The sequence below is a fragment of the Melospiza georgiana genome, chromosome 3, assembly GCF_028018845.1.
Source record: "Melospiza georgiana isolate bMelGeo1 chromosome 3, bMelGeo1.pri, whole genome shotgun sequence".
In the NCBI taxonomy this organism is placed as follows: domain Eukaryota; kingdom Metazoa; phylum Chordata; class Aves; order Passeriformes; family Passerellidae; genus Melospiza; species Melospiza georgiana.
The window spans coordinates 25,803,704-25,820,227 of record NC_080432.1 but is presented as its reverse complement, the minus strand read 5'-3'; the positions used below and the strand labels follow the sequence as shown (position 1 = coordinate 25,820,227).

Genomic DNA, 16,524 nt, shown 5'->3' with positions numbered 1-16,524 from the left:
GGCTTAAGAATCCTAATATTTCCTTCCACTCAACCCAAGCCAGGCATGAAACTCACAGGCACAAACTCAATGTCTCAGCCACTGGAGCTAACTTTACTTCTGGAATGCTGTCACAGGCTCTGCAGATGATTCACACACACACACAGATGCTATCAGGCAAGTGCCTCATACAAAATAATAATTAGCAGCTGTAACAAACACCCTACCACAAAGCACTGGTGCAGCACAAAATGGATCTTCTCAAGTTATTTTATTTTGCAACTTCTGCTGCTTTCTTTACATTTTAATTGAGACTGCATCAGGAGAAAAATTAACCTAGAAATAACCTCATTAGACATCTAGAGAAGCAGCAATGTAGAACAATGTTAAATTCAGCTGGGATTGCAGATGGTAGCTCTGTAAATCAGATTCTCCTTCAATTCAGCTCTTCAGCACAATGTTCATCCTTTCAAGAAATTGCTACTGAATAGTAAGATATCACAAAACAGATCCCACCTGTGCTGCACCATGACCAGAAGTAGAGATGATGCATTTCTTTGCAATCTTCATAGACAATAACTGCTTAAATAACTGAATTCAAAATAAGTTTCTATTATGAATAGTACAGAAGGACTTGGGCTAGGCTTTGGATCAGCATATTAAGGATGAGTATTCCTTAGTACAAATTACTGTAGTTTTAGTTTATCTATCTATGGGTTATTCATTAATAAACTAAAACACCACTGTAAAATGTACACATACACAAATACACTGTGGACCCCAAAAAAATTTCTCCCTTTCTTCAACTCTGCCTTACATGTTTCTCTAGTCAAACAACCCCCTTCTGCTCCTAATTCTGAGCATCTTGTCCAAGGATTTCTTTTTAATTAACAGTTCTTAAGAGATACAGTCTAGTGAAGGGAAGAGCTGTACCTATGACAGCATTGATATCAGCTTTTCCACCTGCAGAACAGGAATACTCTAGAAAAAGGAGAAAGGAAGGAGGTACCAGGCAGGATTAGATCAGCTTCAAGTCTGGTATGTCCCCTCCACTTGTGGTCTGTTCTAGGTGGCAACCTCGTGGTGGGAATATGTGGGTGTGACCTGACACTTGAAATTACACAGAGATTAACAAAAGCCTTGAAACACCATCAGATGTTTTCAATAGCTCAGCAACAATTGTATCAGTAAGAACTACTGAGTGAGCTTGCTCTTATTACCAACATCAGTGCAAAGTCACCTTTATTTCACTGCTAAACTCTTTGCCTCAATGATTTCCTGTTGCATTGAGTTTTAAAATCTAATTACCTGCTGTGCAAGAAGTGACTGATTCTGATTCTACTGCCTTTCCTTTTCATCCAACAGACACAGAACCAACGTTCAGATTCCTGCTGAGATCATTACTGGTTTAAATTTAATTTTAAAAATAGAAAAAAGAAAATGTTTGCATCATTGAGACTAAAATAAACACATAAAAACAGACCACTATGAGAGTACCAAAGCCTCCATTGATCTAGAAGGCATAACAGTATACCTGTCTGTTTTCCCAGGCATAGTCTTTCTGGTTGTTTTTGTCTCCTATTTGCAGATTAGGAAACCAAAACACCTAACAAACAAACTAACTAAAAAAAACCCCAACAACAACAGCCACAAAAAACACAAACACAAGACCCCAAAACTATTCCTGTCAGACACTGCAGCCTGCACAAAGCTGGGACCTCCTTTAGTACTGACATACATAATTTCATTACTCAGAGCTATATAAAACAGTCTGTATGCACTTATGGAAGGCAGCAATGCAAAGGGTTTACCTTCTTCACAAACCCAAATAACTTTTGGAGTAAGATAACCTCTCTGACACAGGCAGTGCTACATTTATAAAACACAGTGAACTTGTAAAACTCAAGCCCTCCCTTGCTTCCACCTGTACCCAGAGTGAGCACAAACAGAGCATAGCCAGAAATCCCTGGGCAAGCTGAAAGGAACAGCAAGCAGCACACAGCACAAAATATTATCATTTGCTTGCCAGTGCTTATTGCAGCAATAAATAACCAGCTGCCTGCCACCCTTCACAGAGAAACCCTTAGCATGGAGGCTTGCTGGAAAGGCAGCAGCATTGCTCACACTGACAGCATTCCATCTGTCTGGGAGGAGATTTCACAGGCACAGAGATGTCCATGCACACGAGGCCCAGCTCCTACGGAATCTAAGAAGGGAAGGCAGTGGGGTGGGGGGTTATTAAACTCATGAAAAGAAGGAAGAAATCAGATGCAAGAGGGCTCCAGGACAAACCTTCGTGTACTGCAACCCACACTGATGCTGAATCACTGGGCTGTGTTGTTGTTTTGTTTCAAAAACTATTGTGGATGATGATGTGTGCTGTATTTTATGCTTGCAGTCTGCTACTAAGGGGCTATGACTCACTATTTTTTATGCTGCAGCCTCATCAGTTGCACACCAGTGAGCTCAGTGAAGTAAACCAGGGAAAGAGAAGAAAAATGAGGCCTGAATTAAGACAGAGATCTAATTTAAATTCAGGGCCAGATGCCCCACAGGTAAGTGGTGATAGGAGTCTGAGCTGTGAGGCTTTAGGAACACTTCATCTGGGCTCAATCCATGTGGTGTGGCACAAGCCAGATGTTACAGAGGGGAAGCCAGGAAACATTGAGAGCAGCATGTGAATGTAAAGGCAGGGACCAAATAACTGCACACAAATCCAGGGAAAATGGACCACAGTGACCCCCACAATCCTGGCATCAATCCAAACCACGTCACTGCAGAGAGAAAGGCCCTGCAGCCACAAGAGGGAAATGGCAGGCAGCACTGCTCAGTCCTTCATCCTCAACCCAGCTATGGAGCATCCCCTGCAGCACTGCAGGCACTGCATCCACCCTGAGCACATGGAACAGAGGCATCCTGCCCACAGCCTCCTGCTCAGCTCACTCAAACCTGCCATGGCAAAATTGGGTAGGAGCAATCTGCATCCTTTCACAGCAGCAAGCCTGCCCTGTACACTAAGCAGCATCCTGGGAGCACAGCTTCTCATTTAAACAACAGCAGTATAACTTTTCTGTTCTCCTCCCTGCCACTAGGCACAGAGGATTCCCTGAAATGTGTTTTTTCTGTTGCCAGTTCACAGCAGCTCCTGAAGAAGCTTCAAATTCAGGGAATAAATTCAGAGGCAATAAGGGACCACAGCAATCAGGGTAGATGTATCTTGTTTTCTGTTGCTGCATTTTAACCACTGCCAGTACAGGGCCTTTTGGGTCCAATAAACTCCAGCTGATTCTTCTACCACACAGTCACAGGCTACATCTGAAAAAACATCTGAATAACTGAGAGCTAAATGTAAGGAAAGCTTACCAGTGAAAATGAAAAAGTCAGACCATGGATATTTGACCACTGGTGCCCAAAATTAGGGTCCACCAAGGTGTTTTGTGTATCAGGACAGGTAAATCTGATAAATTAGGAGACAAAACCCCTGTGTTTAGAATCAGACCAGGAAAAAAAAAAAAAAAAAAGTAGAAATCTTACTAATAGAGTTAAGAAAACAAGATGTTTTAAAGAGACTTGAGGAGTGACATTTCTTATTTATGCATTGTGTATAAGCAGAACATCACAGTGCCCTCTAAACCACAAACACCACTCACAGCTGGACTGCAGGTGAGATGTCCCAGAGCATGTGAACAAAGGTGTGAAGCTCAGACTTTGCTGGAAGCTCTGTACCCCCATTTACCTGGGCTCTCTGCCCCAGCACAGCTCCATTTCAGGCCAATGACACCGTTCTTCTGCTCCCCAAGTACTGATGCTAATGGGGAACCCCACAGCACTGTGTACCAAAGAAATATCCCAGAGGGCTGGCACAGGCTGGCCTCAACATGGCATTCCAAGCCAATTTGCCCTTTTCTTCTGCCCTAGCCTGACATCCCCCATTATTTAAATTGCCATTTTAAGGCATTTTCACAGATCTTTAGCACCCACAGCTAAGTGACAGAGCTGAGACACCAAGGCAGGTTCTGCAGACAGCAGGGAAGGGCAGTGCTGGTTTTACACAATGATGTTGGCACAGGCATTCCATCTTTTGCTGGCTGCTCAGAACTGACACCCAATGATCTTGGGTCATTCTTGCATCACCTGCACTACAAAAAACCATAATACCAAGCTGCAAAGAGCAACTCTATTATACAGGAAAGGAGCCAACATCTTGGGAGCCCCTCACAAAGTTTAATATTGATAAAAAGATGCCATGAACACATGTCCAGGTAACAGGAACAGCTACAGCCCTTTGCAGCTTTCCACAGTTATTTCAATTACTAAGGATTCATGGCATGTACTTTCTTTTCTCCCTGGGAAAAAATAAGGCATTCTGTGGAGGTGTTTCAGCTGTACAGAAGTTCTTGCCCTCCAAAGTGAACAGAACAATTCATGCACACATGAGAATGTTCCACAACTGTATTACTGCGTTATTGAAGCACTTTGTTAGAAAAATTACTACCCTGGCTTACAGGCCTTGGGATTTGCTTTGTAGCTTCTCTTCTCCAGCTGTTAAGAAAAATTGGGAGTTTCACTGAAATTGTTTCCTACAAAAGATGCTTCTCTTTCTAAAAGCAGAAAGAAAAACAGGACAAGTCTAACTGGACACTCTACAGGAGGGTCTGCAGGAGCCACAGTCCAATCCCTTTGTATTCCCTCTGTGAACATCAATTCTCATTCCCATGAGTTCTCTCTCATTCTCCTCTCTGGTCCTTGTCCCTTGTGTAACTCTCATGTCTGTCAATCTTGTAGTGAAAACTTCTTGCATAGTTTTAAAGCTAAAAACACATCCTAAAGGTATTTCTTGTTTTAGTTTTTTGGGTTTTTTTAAAGGAAACCAACCATTTTTCTCCACAGTAGTAAAGTGAACTTCTCTGCCTTCCAACATTTCAAACACTGAGCACTGACTGTTCACAGATACACTGAAATCTGGTTCATATTACCCTTCTTTAGACACAAGTGCACACAAATTCTCCACTACAGCAGGAAAGCAGGGGACATGCTCCCAGTACTCTGCACACTGCTTGGTGAAATGCTTTATGGACACCTGGACCCAACACAACACAAATACACTTATCAATAGTCACTTCTCAATGGTAAGAAGCATCTATGAAAGGTTATCTTGGAATTCAGCACATAAAACCATCACTTGCCTGAAAAAGAGGAAATGCATTGAAGTTAACATGGTAACCCAAGGTGATGGGTAATGAGCTCACACACACAATGCAGAATATTCTGTGTATCAATATCAAAAGATATCACTGCTATCCATCCTCCCATACCCTTCCAGCCCCACAGTTACATCAGGGATTGTTTCTGAGCTTCAAGATAATGACAGAGTTAACCAAAACTTAGTGATTAAACAGCACAACCCCTTCTGCACAGGATTTCTGACCTCTCCCTCAAGCTGACACTCTAATTTCCTCCTTCCCTTTGCTGCATCCTGCACTTTCATTCAACCCATATCCTTTCTATTGGCACTTCAGCACCTCTGCACAGAGCCACAATGATGCTAAAGGGAGCTGAGCTGGGCAGTGAAGCAGATGAGCATCTCTACAATACCAGCCTGGGCTTCTAAATCTGATTGTGACAAGGAAATGGCTCAAGGCCAGCACCTAAGCAGAAGCAGGTGGTAAAAGCAGTCCCTGAGCAAGATTGCACAGATGAGTCTAAACAAGGCATTTATCTGTTTTAGAAAAGAATGGAACTTGAAGAATTTCCTCTACAGCTTTGCACTAAAATAACTGTGCCATGGAAATAAGAACCTCTGATCTGCCTGCCTGTAATAAGCCAGACCCCCTGGCTTGCAGCACTCAGTGGATCCCCTGCAGCCATGCACAGAAAAATGGAAGAGCAGCAAACCCAGTGTGTGAAACTGCAACCACAGCCATTAGTGCACTCTGGAGGGACTGACAAGGAATGTTATCCATTTGCTGAAATGCTGTCCTGTGCCATGGCTCCCATGCTGGCCACACAGCCCTGTTAACACAGTCTGTCCTTGGAAATTCTGGGGCCCAACTAGAGACAATTTACAGGCAAGTGTGTCTCAGATAGGAGCTCATGTAGTGGAGACAGCCATCCTGAGTGAATCCTTGTTTTACAGGGTGAGGATTCAGTAACCACTCTGCTGCCTCCAGCAGCCTCAGCTGAGTGCCAACATCCAGCATCCAGCTGCTCCAGGATAGACCCCCCTCCACTGCTGACTTCCAGGGCAAGAACAGAGATCACTGCTTTGAAAAGCCTGAGCAGGGCTGCAAAAGCAGCTTCAAGCACAGGAGAAACTTTGCACTACATATGTGATAAGCAAGTATTTGCAGAATGGGGAAGGCAAGGGAAGCACCCATAAAGGAGGAAACCAAGCAAGGAGCAGCTTTTCAGACACATCTGCACTGTATTTTGCAGCTTCACAGAGCCAGTGACATCTGGCTTCCCAAAGACATCCCCATCCCAGCCTGATACCAGTCTGGCTTGGTCAGGAAGAACTCCTCAGGTTGTCTTTTACTAGCTTGGAAATCGTTCATTGTTCCCATAATATTTAATGGCATTGTAGTGGTTGCAAATGATGGCTGAATTTTTTATTATTCTTCTGCAAAACCCTTATTTAAACAGCTTCTGTTCCCAATTATAATTTTCCATCTCAAAGGACTCCACATCTGCACTTCAGAGGATGAAAAATGATTAATAAAGAATTTAACAAACTCTTGTCCATTCTTGCCCATTGAACAAATTCTTGACATTTATTTACAGGATTTAATTCCTTTTCATTTAAAAGATTAATGCTCACAGGTAAGATAAAACAGCACTGGCCTGGTAAGATAAAACAACATTTGCACAAACATGTACAAAGCTGCCTCACAGCTACCTTAGGAACAATTACCATAATGACATTACTGCAGTCTGAATTGGATTAGGTCACAGCAAAGGACAAACACTGACAGCTGTGATGAGAGAACTAAAGTCCAGGCTGGAATGACAATTTAGATAAAGGTAAGGAAGAAATGCCCCACTGGGACTCTGACAGCTTGGCAGAACAAGGTGGTATTGAAAGCTCCCAGTCCCACCAGAGGGCAGACAGAGCTCTACACACCTCACAGGTCCCACTGCCTGTCACTGAGGGTGTGGTGGTGTGACCCTGGCTGGATGGCCCCAAAGCCACACTCCCCTCCACAGAGGTGAAGAAATGCAGCAAAAGGTTCATGAGTTGAAATAAGGACAGGGAGAGATCCCTCACTGAATACCATCGTGGCAGATTCAGCTTGGGGAAATTAGATTAATTATTACCAATCACACTCAGAGCAGGGTAATAAGAAGCAAAACAAATTCTCCTTCCCAAGAGACAAACTCCCAAGCTCCCCTTCATGCAGAGAAACACAGAATCCAAGCAGACAACTTCAGTGCAGTAGTACAACTCCCTGTCTCTGTTACTGAAGCATCTTCTCTGTAGTTGATTTCTAATTATTAATGGTCTAATACAAGCTGTTCGCTTTCACAGAACACAGAGGTACTCTGAAGCATTAAAGTCTAAAAGGCAAAGCACGTGTCTCAGTTTTTTCCCTGATATATGCATAGTGCTCTAATTCTCCTCAAAAAGGACCAGTTTTCTTCCTCAGACTGTGTAGAATAAAACTCTGCCTTTTTCTGTTCTAGGATTCACTTTTGGCTGGATGCTTTATGTAACACACCCCTGACAAATTAATTTACACAAAATCTAAGACCTACAGTGACCCAGTGGTTCCCAGTGCTTTCTTTTGTGTGCTGTGCAGTTCCCCTGTACCCCTTTTATGTCAGCTGGCATAAATTCCACCTTGCCTTTTCATTCCAGTACTCAACACAACTGGGTCACAAAGAGATGCTTGGAGGGTTGGTGATGACAAACTCACCAGAGCCATGGAGTCACCCACTGAAGAGCCTGTCCATAATTTCAGTGGAGCTGCACAACTTCAAGTCCACTGCCCCACACCATCTATACAAAATTAAAAGTGTTGAAATATTTTGCTTTTCTTTTTCCTCTTGGTAAGACTTGAGTCTAAGAAAAATCTAGCATTTTGGTCATACTTGAGAGTGCGCTTGATTAAAAACCATCACTTAAAAAACCCTCGAAAGTTCTAAGCCTGCCAGGCTGGTGAAATGAGAAATGGGTAACACTGAGCACTAGAGGGCAGCAGAAAACAAACCAAAACCGGTAAATGCACCAGTTCCCAAAAACAGGGACTACGTTCCTCACCACGGCCAAGGCAAACACCGTGCTTAACCAATTTCAAACCAACACACTGGTTTTAAAAATAATTCTGTTGTTCTACGGTTAATAATAATTAGCTCTGTTGTTTGGGACCACAGCTCAAACTGAAGTGGATTTGCATGTTAACTTCTGCAGTCAATGAAAACTTCCCATCACCAAGCACCTGTGAACAGCACCCCTCCCTTCACCTTGTAAGCAAACCAAAACCTAAAACATTCTCAGTGTGATCAATATTTTTTAGGCAAAGGAGACTATCAGACGTTTCTGTATCTGACCTGGAGTTCACTTATGAGCCCCTTCTAGCTCAGCTTTGGCTCAGTCTGAAAGCGATTTAAAACATCACACACACCTTTTGGATTTATGAAGTTACACAAACCTCTTGAAGAGACTATATATAAAAGTGTTTAGCCAAACAAAAAATTCATTTTGGAAATTTGGCAACTTTAGGCAGCAGTGGCAGCTCAGACAGCCAAGCTGTAACTTCTACACCAAGCAATGAGTTCTAGGCTGAACTGAATCTCCCAGCACCCCCCAAGAGCCAGCCCTAAAAGAGCTGCTGATGTGACCAAACAGACTCCTTTCATTTCCAGCCTCTACATCAACACTTGTGAACAATTCCCAGGCAGGAAAAGCAGAATCCAGCAGAAGTCCCATGCTGGACTTCTTCAGTAAACACAAACCCACTTCTGCAAAACAGATTAAGTAACACCTGATGGGCCAGAGGACATGGCAGAGAGTATTTAAGGTAGAGAGCATTTAGGGACAAGTCAGAACACATGCACCAACATCAGCACCACTCCTCAGTTGCTAATAAAAGACACAGCAACTCATCACAAAACTGGGCATGTAAATTCACTGGGAACCCCTGGAACCCCTGTGAAAGCCAGGACACATTGCAGAGCACTGGATCTTGGCTGTAGTTGCGCTGCTGCCAGGAAGAGGAGCTGTCCCCACTTCATCCACACAAATACTCACATGGCTGCCCAGAAAGCTGGGCCAGTTCCCCGAGCTGACTTCCATTGTGTACCAGCACTAAGGATCAACCAGGAATAGTAAGCACAGCCAGGAGCAGCCTGGCACTCTCCTTACACTACACAGGTCAGGGAAGCCCATGGAAAATAACTAAAGGTAAGCCTGGGCTCAAACTTGAAACAAACTGCAGGAACAAAAGTGTCTTTGGAGAGGCAACTAAAGGTTGAACACCTCTTTAATTAATTCTGCTTTTTAAAAAAAGCCAGTCAGCTTTTAGATATTTGCAGGTCTCTTCAAGCCTACAGGAAATTCTGTTATCCTTTCTCTCCTAACATCACCTTTCTTTTATTTTCTCTGTTCCTGTGACACACCATTTTCTTCCACTGGGTGACCCTGTCCATCCATCCATTTCAGAACACAGCTTTTCATTACAGAGGAACAGCAACGAAGGCAGAGGCTACAGGACAGAGACCCATCTGCCCAAGATGACAAGCCCTAGGAAGGGCCATGAAAGGAGATGGGACTGAGCTTTGCCCATGCCTCAGACAGGCAGTCTCCCAGGCATGATTCCACAGCTGAACTCTCAAACGCTGCTTGCAAATTTAGGAGAATTTCTCCAGGGCTGCACTGGCAAATCCAGTTCTGCCTGACCACAGAGCATGGGCAGAGCCCAGAACCCTGTGCTCTACCAATTTGTAGAGCACACCTGTTGATTATTCTCTATCACTTCCTTAGGTTGCAATTTTTCCATGTAAATAGTATTTTTCCACTGTCCCTGGTACTCTCTGGTTTAGTGCCCTGATTTAAGGCTTTCCCACACACACACTTGAGTGCTGCCTGCCAAGTAAGAACTTTTGCTGGCAACTTCTCTTAATCCAGAGGAAGTGGTAAGGTCTTCCTGGTGTATTGAGCAACTGAGTGATGCAGATTAAAAAAATGATAAACAATTACATTTTTAAAAACTATCTTCCAGTATGGGATAAAAAAGTTGAAGAATACTGAAGTGTTTACTGATCTCATTTAATTTTCCATTATCACTCAGACACTTGAACTCACTGTGACAATAAGCTAAAGGTATGAATGCCTGTTGCAAGAGCAGAACCCTCACTTCCACACCAATCATACAACCACTTATAAACCATTTAAGAGACTTAGTAATGTTCCTACAGGACTACTGTTTTCTTGCCTGGGGATGCCTGCTTTCAGAAGGCCCTGTATTCATGGCTAATGAGTACTTACCTTCTGCTATTAGAAGGGATGGAGCCTCTCTAGACTAATAAAACCTGTTCCTGGTGCCTCAGGCAGTAGGGATACTCCATGACCATTTCCACCTCCTGAGGCACGGATGGCGTGGTACTTCAGTCAGTCTCAGTCCAGTTCATGTGGCAGATGGCAGAAAACACAGCCTGTCCTGTCAGTCTGTTTCATTCCTAAGGAAGCTGCCACATTCCCAGAGGCCTATGGGCCTTTTGGAAATGCTTTGAATCACTAAGGAAGATCCTCATCCATCCTGCCCAAGTCCCAATCCCTTGGTCATCCTGTGGGGTGCAACCCACAGCCACTCCCACTCTTCCCACTTACACAATGCCACAGCAGCAGCTCTCAGTGCCTTGTGACAAAACAAACAAACATGGGAGCTTCCTTTCCCAGGATACATTTGACAGAACTTGCTTTTCCAAGAGTATCTGACATGGACAGACTGTTTCTAAAACCATCTTCCTGTCCCTTCTGCCACAGTGACCAAACTCAATGGGCTGGAACGCTGAAGTTGCATCAACAGAGAGAGTTTAAGTGAGTATGCATATTGGCTTGATGTTTTGTGAGGAGAAAAGAACCAAGGTGTTCAGAGCATGAACTGGTTATCCTGTGACACTTGGATGATTTCACTCCAGGAGCATCCCAGTTATTGCTACAGGGTTTCAGTTGTGAGCAGTCTCTACAACAAGCAATGAAGGGGAGGGTTCATGGGCCACATCTGCCCTCCTCAGCACACCTGGAATCCACATGGCACAGGGGGTGTTGGGGACAGCCAGGAGGCAGGATGTGGCCTCAGCATACCCTGGTGCTGAGCCTCAGCTGCCTGCTCCCCGCAGCCCCACAAACACTTCCCCAGCACTGCCATTTCCACATGTGGTGCTCCCACCAAGCCTCGGACATTCCTGGGGCTGCCAAGTGGTCATGCAGTTATCCCATGTGTCCCATCCAACCCAGCAATCAGGGCCAGCTGCCCTGAGCCACAATAAATGGTGTTTGAGCAACACATCCCAGGAACTGCCTCACAGCCCCCAGGATTGCCTCATACCTTCCACACAGGCCTTGTGAAACCTGAGTAGAAAAATGCCTTCCAGCCTGTCTCACCATCAGAGCAGCTCCTCCATGCTCCTCTCCCATGACAGTGGAAAAGGCTGGCTCAGGACATTCCTTGCAGTGCTGGTCACTACTCTTACACACAAAAATAAAGCAAAACCTCAAAACAGGCATGCTATTGCTCCAGTGCAACAAGGATCATGGAATGTGATATGTGTTGTGGTTTAAAGCAGAGGTTAAGAGCAGAAGATTCCCATCATTATTAAGATAAGACATGTGACCTCCTGGTCTGTGTGAAAAACCAAAGCAAGGCTTGGTCTCTGCTGTTGGCAGATTCCATTACAGATCTGGATGTCTCATACCTAGAGCTGAAGGCAACTACATCAGCTGAGAGAGGTCAGTTGGTAGATCCCCCTGCTCACCTGCCTAGCACATGTGCCATTCCCACTGCAAGAAACTCCCCTGTTGAATTTCAAGCTAATTACTTGGAAGCAGATCACAAAAAACCACTTTAGAGTAAGAAGAGGAGCCAAATCCTACTTTTTACACTCCTTAAAGATTCTAAAGCAACAAGAAATGTTGTCAGGGACATTTTAACCACTCAGGTGTCTTGACAAATCCTCTCCACACATGATTTGTTGACCAGAACTTATTTTCCCCCCCAGTATTAAACATAATCACTAGAACCTTCATTCCAGCCAGCATGCATGCATGGCAAAAAGTGCCACTGGGCCAGCACATTTTGATCTCACATTTCTTGCCAGCTGTCCCTTACCTTCTCAGATAAACAATTACTTCTAAGAATCTGGAGTAGTGGCTGACCTAAAATGCTACTTCTGCAGAAGCCAGTCCTTTTTCAGGTGAGGAGTAGAACTGAAGCAGTCCTCACCACACTATTGTCATTAGCACAAGCAAAGACTCAGTTATGATTATTATTAAAGTAATGGGGTGATGAGGCCACATCCTAAGCACGTGGTGAGCACATGAAAAACACAGGGAAAAGTTGAAAATCTCTTCCTACTGACTGTGGCAATTTGAGACAGTGTTTACTCCTGATGTCTGGAGGACATACTAGCTGTCCTTCTGAGAACACATTAAACATGAAGAGTGTTGCAGAACATCAGCAGCTGACAGCATCCTCTGAGCTCCTCTCCTGTGTCCCACCAACCCACAGTTCCCACTGTTTGTGTCCAGCTGGAGCTCTGCTAAAATTGTGGTTTATGACAGGCAGGTGCACCAGTATGAGACTGCAGTGACTCAGTCAAGCAGCACACTGCCTACACAGCTGAAGCACTGGCTAAAGAAAGAGCATGTGGAGAGGCAGAATCTGTTACCTGTGGGTGGAGAGGGAAAAACATCCCCAGAAGGATAAAGCTCCTGGCTGTTCTCAGAGCTGTGTGGAGGCAGAAAGTGCTCTGCCAGGTCACAGACAGAGGGGAGGTCCAACATGCTGCTCTCTGAGGTGTGACTGGGTGACATCTCCTTTTCTTCCATGGTCCCACTGCAGACAGAAATGAGACTCAGCTGGGTTTTTACAGCATGACAATCTAAGCAGAAGTCAGCATAAATAATTTGGCATTTTTGTACTGCTTTATGAGATGACAGGAGCTGCTCTAGTATAAACATACTTCAATTAAGAAAATAAAAACAAATTTAGAGATGTAAAGAAGGAACAGCAAGCCCCATAGATAACAGCCCTCAGCCTTAAGAAGGAGATAACTAGGAGACCACAATAAATCTGGCTTTCCTAGAGGCTTCCCAGAAGTACATCCTCAGGCCCCAAAACTAGGAAGCCATGGAGCATATTCCCCTCAGAGTATCCTCTGTGGGCCATTTAAAAGGAAACATGTTCTACAGGCTCCCTTTCCACTGATGCTGCTACAAGTCTCAGGTTAAAGCAACCCCTCCTGGCTTATGTTCAGTAGCAGGAAGGAAAAGCATCTTACAACTTGGCAGCCTCAGTCTCACAGGGATGGCAAAGTTTTCCTGGTGTGGAGACACCAGGGCAGCTGTGTTATATAATCAGTGCTCAGCACTTTGGAAAGCTTTGGTTGAAGCATCCCCTCAGCCCAACACCTTTTTATCAAGCTTCCTCAACCAGTCCACCAGCACAGAGGGAAAGAACACACAGCAAGGCAGGGCAGGTGCCACCCAGCTCCACACCAAGGGTTACAGTGGATGGACAACTCCTTTGGAGAGGATGGATCTAAAATGTTCCAGTCACATGAGTGTCTGGGGCAGAAGGGCAGTGAAGTGAGGAAAACTTGGTGGGGTAAGAGTGACAAGACAGAGGATCCAGATCTGGTGGTCAGGCAATGGCCTGTGGCCCTGCAGGCTTACATTTATCTTCTTTTCTATAAAATTAAGACAAATTCTTGTTTTGGGGGTATTATCAGTAAGGAATGTGACAGCCACAGTGGGCAAGGAAATCCCCAGAATGCATTAGTACTGAAAAATAAATACCTCAAGGCAGATTTTTAAAAAAATGACAGAATTCCTTAGGTGCTTCTGTGCTGAGTAAACTTTTATCCAAGATACACCTCTGACCTTTGCAAAATGCTGGCTAACTCACTGATGAAGAGAGGGGAGATGATGGCTGTGACACCAGAGAAGAGCAGCTGCCTTGCCTTGGAGGGAAAAGGTCTGTGCACTCACAGAAAGAGGAAAAAGGCAGTGGAAGGTTCAAAACAAAACAAACACACAAACAAACAAATACATAACCATCTTCCCCCACCAGAAGGAAACTTCTCCTCTACTGCTCTTCATGCATCAAAATATAAATGACTTGTGCATAAGGAATATAGAGAAGGAAAAACTTTCCTCAAATATTCTGTTTATGATGTGTGCTACTTTAAAGTAGAATGGTATTTTAAAGAACTAAACTACCTATACCCTTCACTGGTCTGGAAAACCCCCAAAAACACACACCACAAGCCCAATGAATTCTATGCCTCCAAGGGACAGAATGGCAAATGGCAGATTACAGCAACAGGAGCTGCTGGTGTGACACCACAGCAGCTTAAGGCTGTCACTGATGGCAGCTGCAGCAGCCCTGCATGTCTCTGCTAGCTGCCTGTGCTGCTCCCTTTCCTTGGCTTGCAACAACAGGACTAATAACAACATGTGCAACCATGCTTTGATCAGGCTTAGACAGAACAAAGCAGTATTAAAAAATAATAGTTTTCCTTTGGATTAGCTCCCTCTAGTCCTTCAAAGGCAGGTACGCAGCAGTCGTACCCCCAAAGAAGATGGTGTGACCACAACTCATGGTGAGACCACAACTCAGCCCTGGGCCTTCAGACAAATGAAGGAGATTCACTAATTCCTCTGTGCCATACCTGGTAAGAGAGAGCATTGATGTGCAAACAGTCCCTCTGGACAAAGTCCAGGAGCAAAGAGTCAGTTGCTGCTTCAAGATTCCCTTATTCTTCCTTCATGGTCTGTCAGCCCCAGACTGCTGGAACAAAACAAACAGGTCAGTCAGATGCTTTGGGCCAGCTGATCTGGCAGATGGACAGGGTGACCTTTCAAAGTGCACATGCTAGCCAATGTCAACAGCCAGTCATCACATATGCCACTGTTTCTTGGGTCTGGTTCAGAGGAAAAGTTTCTTCTAGGAATCAGAAAGAGTACATCTAGTTATGCCCTTGAACGTCTCAACAGCCGTGGGGAAAGGGGAAGGGAAAGGGGCTGGCACATCCTAGAAGTAAAGGCAAGATTTACTTTACAAGAAGCTGCCAGATGGGCTGTTTGTTCAAAACCCATCAAGCAAACATGCAAGAATAGCTGGCAACCTTCCCTGCCTCCTGTGGAGAGCAGGTATTTCCCCAACAGGTTTATCTAGGGGTGTCTTGAAGTCAGCAGCCTGTTTTGTCAAACCTCAACCAGGAAATGTGTTTTAAGAGGGCCACAAAACTCACCCAACACAGCGTCACAAAACGCAAATCCTGTTTCCTTTGCCATTACCTGGGTTATTTTCAGTGAGCAACCAAGACAGGCATACCTTCAGGCAGGAATTGGATGTTTTTCTGGGCCACCCTCACCAATGGCACCGCACACATACCAGGAATGTCCCAAAGGCCCGTCCTGCACAGACTTGCCCGGCTGGCAGCATTGCTGCACAATGTGATGGGTACAGCAGGACGTGAAGCACCGGCCTTACCAGCTGCCCTGCTCAGCAGGTGAGGGGGTTCTCTTCCTCCCGGCCTCGTTCCTTTCCCTTTTCCTTCAGGCAGTATTCAGAAGTTATCTCAAAAACCCCGCCCCTGGCAGTGAAGCGCCCCAGGAGTGACACAGGGCATGGTGCGAGCCCGGAGAATGGCGTGGGGCCAAAGCCCGAGCACTCGCGGCCCGGCCACGGCTGCTGCGCCACCCCTTCGCCACCTCCTGAGGGGAAATGCCACCGCAGCAGCTCAAAGGCAGCCACAGCTCGGGGGAGAGGGAGTGGAAACGGGGAAAGCCAAAAGCGCGGCAGGGCTGCCCCGGGCCGGGCCGCACTCGCACAGCCGCGCCTCGGGCCCTCCACACGCTGCTGCGAGGCCAGCGAGGGCCCTCCCGCCCCGAGGCCGCCGAAGGGCGAGGGGAAGCGGGCAGAAGCCTCACGGCTGGGGGCAGGTGTGACCGGAGAACCCTGAGCTCAGCGTTACTGGAGTAGGAGGGCCAGCGCTAAAAGGAAGCCGGGCAGCGGCAGCAGCGGCGGCAGCGGCCCCTCCGTGAGGCGCCCAGAGCGGCTGCGCAGGCCCGGCCCGCCCCCGCCGGGCTGCGGGTGGAAGGGGGCGGGTGGATTTCAAATTGTTCCCAGCCAGGTTTTCCTCGCCAGGCGTTTAGCTCGGGTTTATCTCTCTGCATTCAGAGGGGAGGGGTTTTGGCGGGCTCAGGCAGTGGCGCTGTCCCGTGCCTGGTACACCGGATGCTCAGCGCTTGGTTGCTGCGCACCGCCGCCCTGCAGAGGCGCAGCCTGGCCGGGCCTGAGCAGCAATGAGCGGGGCGATGCA

The 16,524-nt window shown here is 45.8% G+C and overlaps 1 protein-coding gene across 2 annotated transcripts in view; it reads right to left on the bottom strand.

The window, feature by feature from the left end:
* The window catches only part of SHLD1 (shieldin complex subunit 1), a 33,817-nt gene extending 17,776 nt beyond the window's left edge, over positions 1–16,041 (bottom strand). Inside the window, exons 1-3 of one of the 2 annotated variants that reach the window (XM_058019484.1) lie at positions 15,693–16,041; positions 14,869–14,987; positions 12,865–13,031 (exon numbers count right to left, since the gene is read on the bottom strand). In XM_058019484.1, the coding sequence (XP_057875467.1) occupies positions 12,865–13,031; positions 14,869–14,885 (184 nt within the window). In that variant the 5' untranslated portion in view covers positions 14,886–14,987; positions 15,693–16,041. The remainder of the gene's footprint in view (positions 1–12,864; positions 13,032–14,868; positions 14,988–15,692) is intronic. The other variant, XM_058019485.1, reaches the window with a different exon arrangement.
* Between the last annotated feature and the right edge of the window lie 483 nt (positions 16,042–16,524).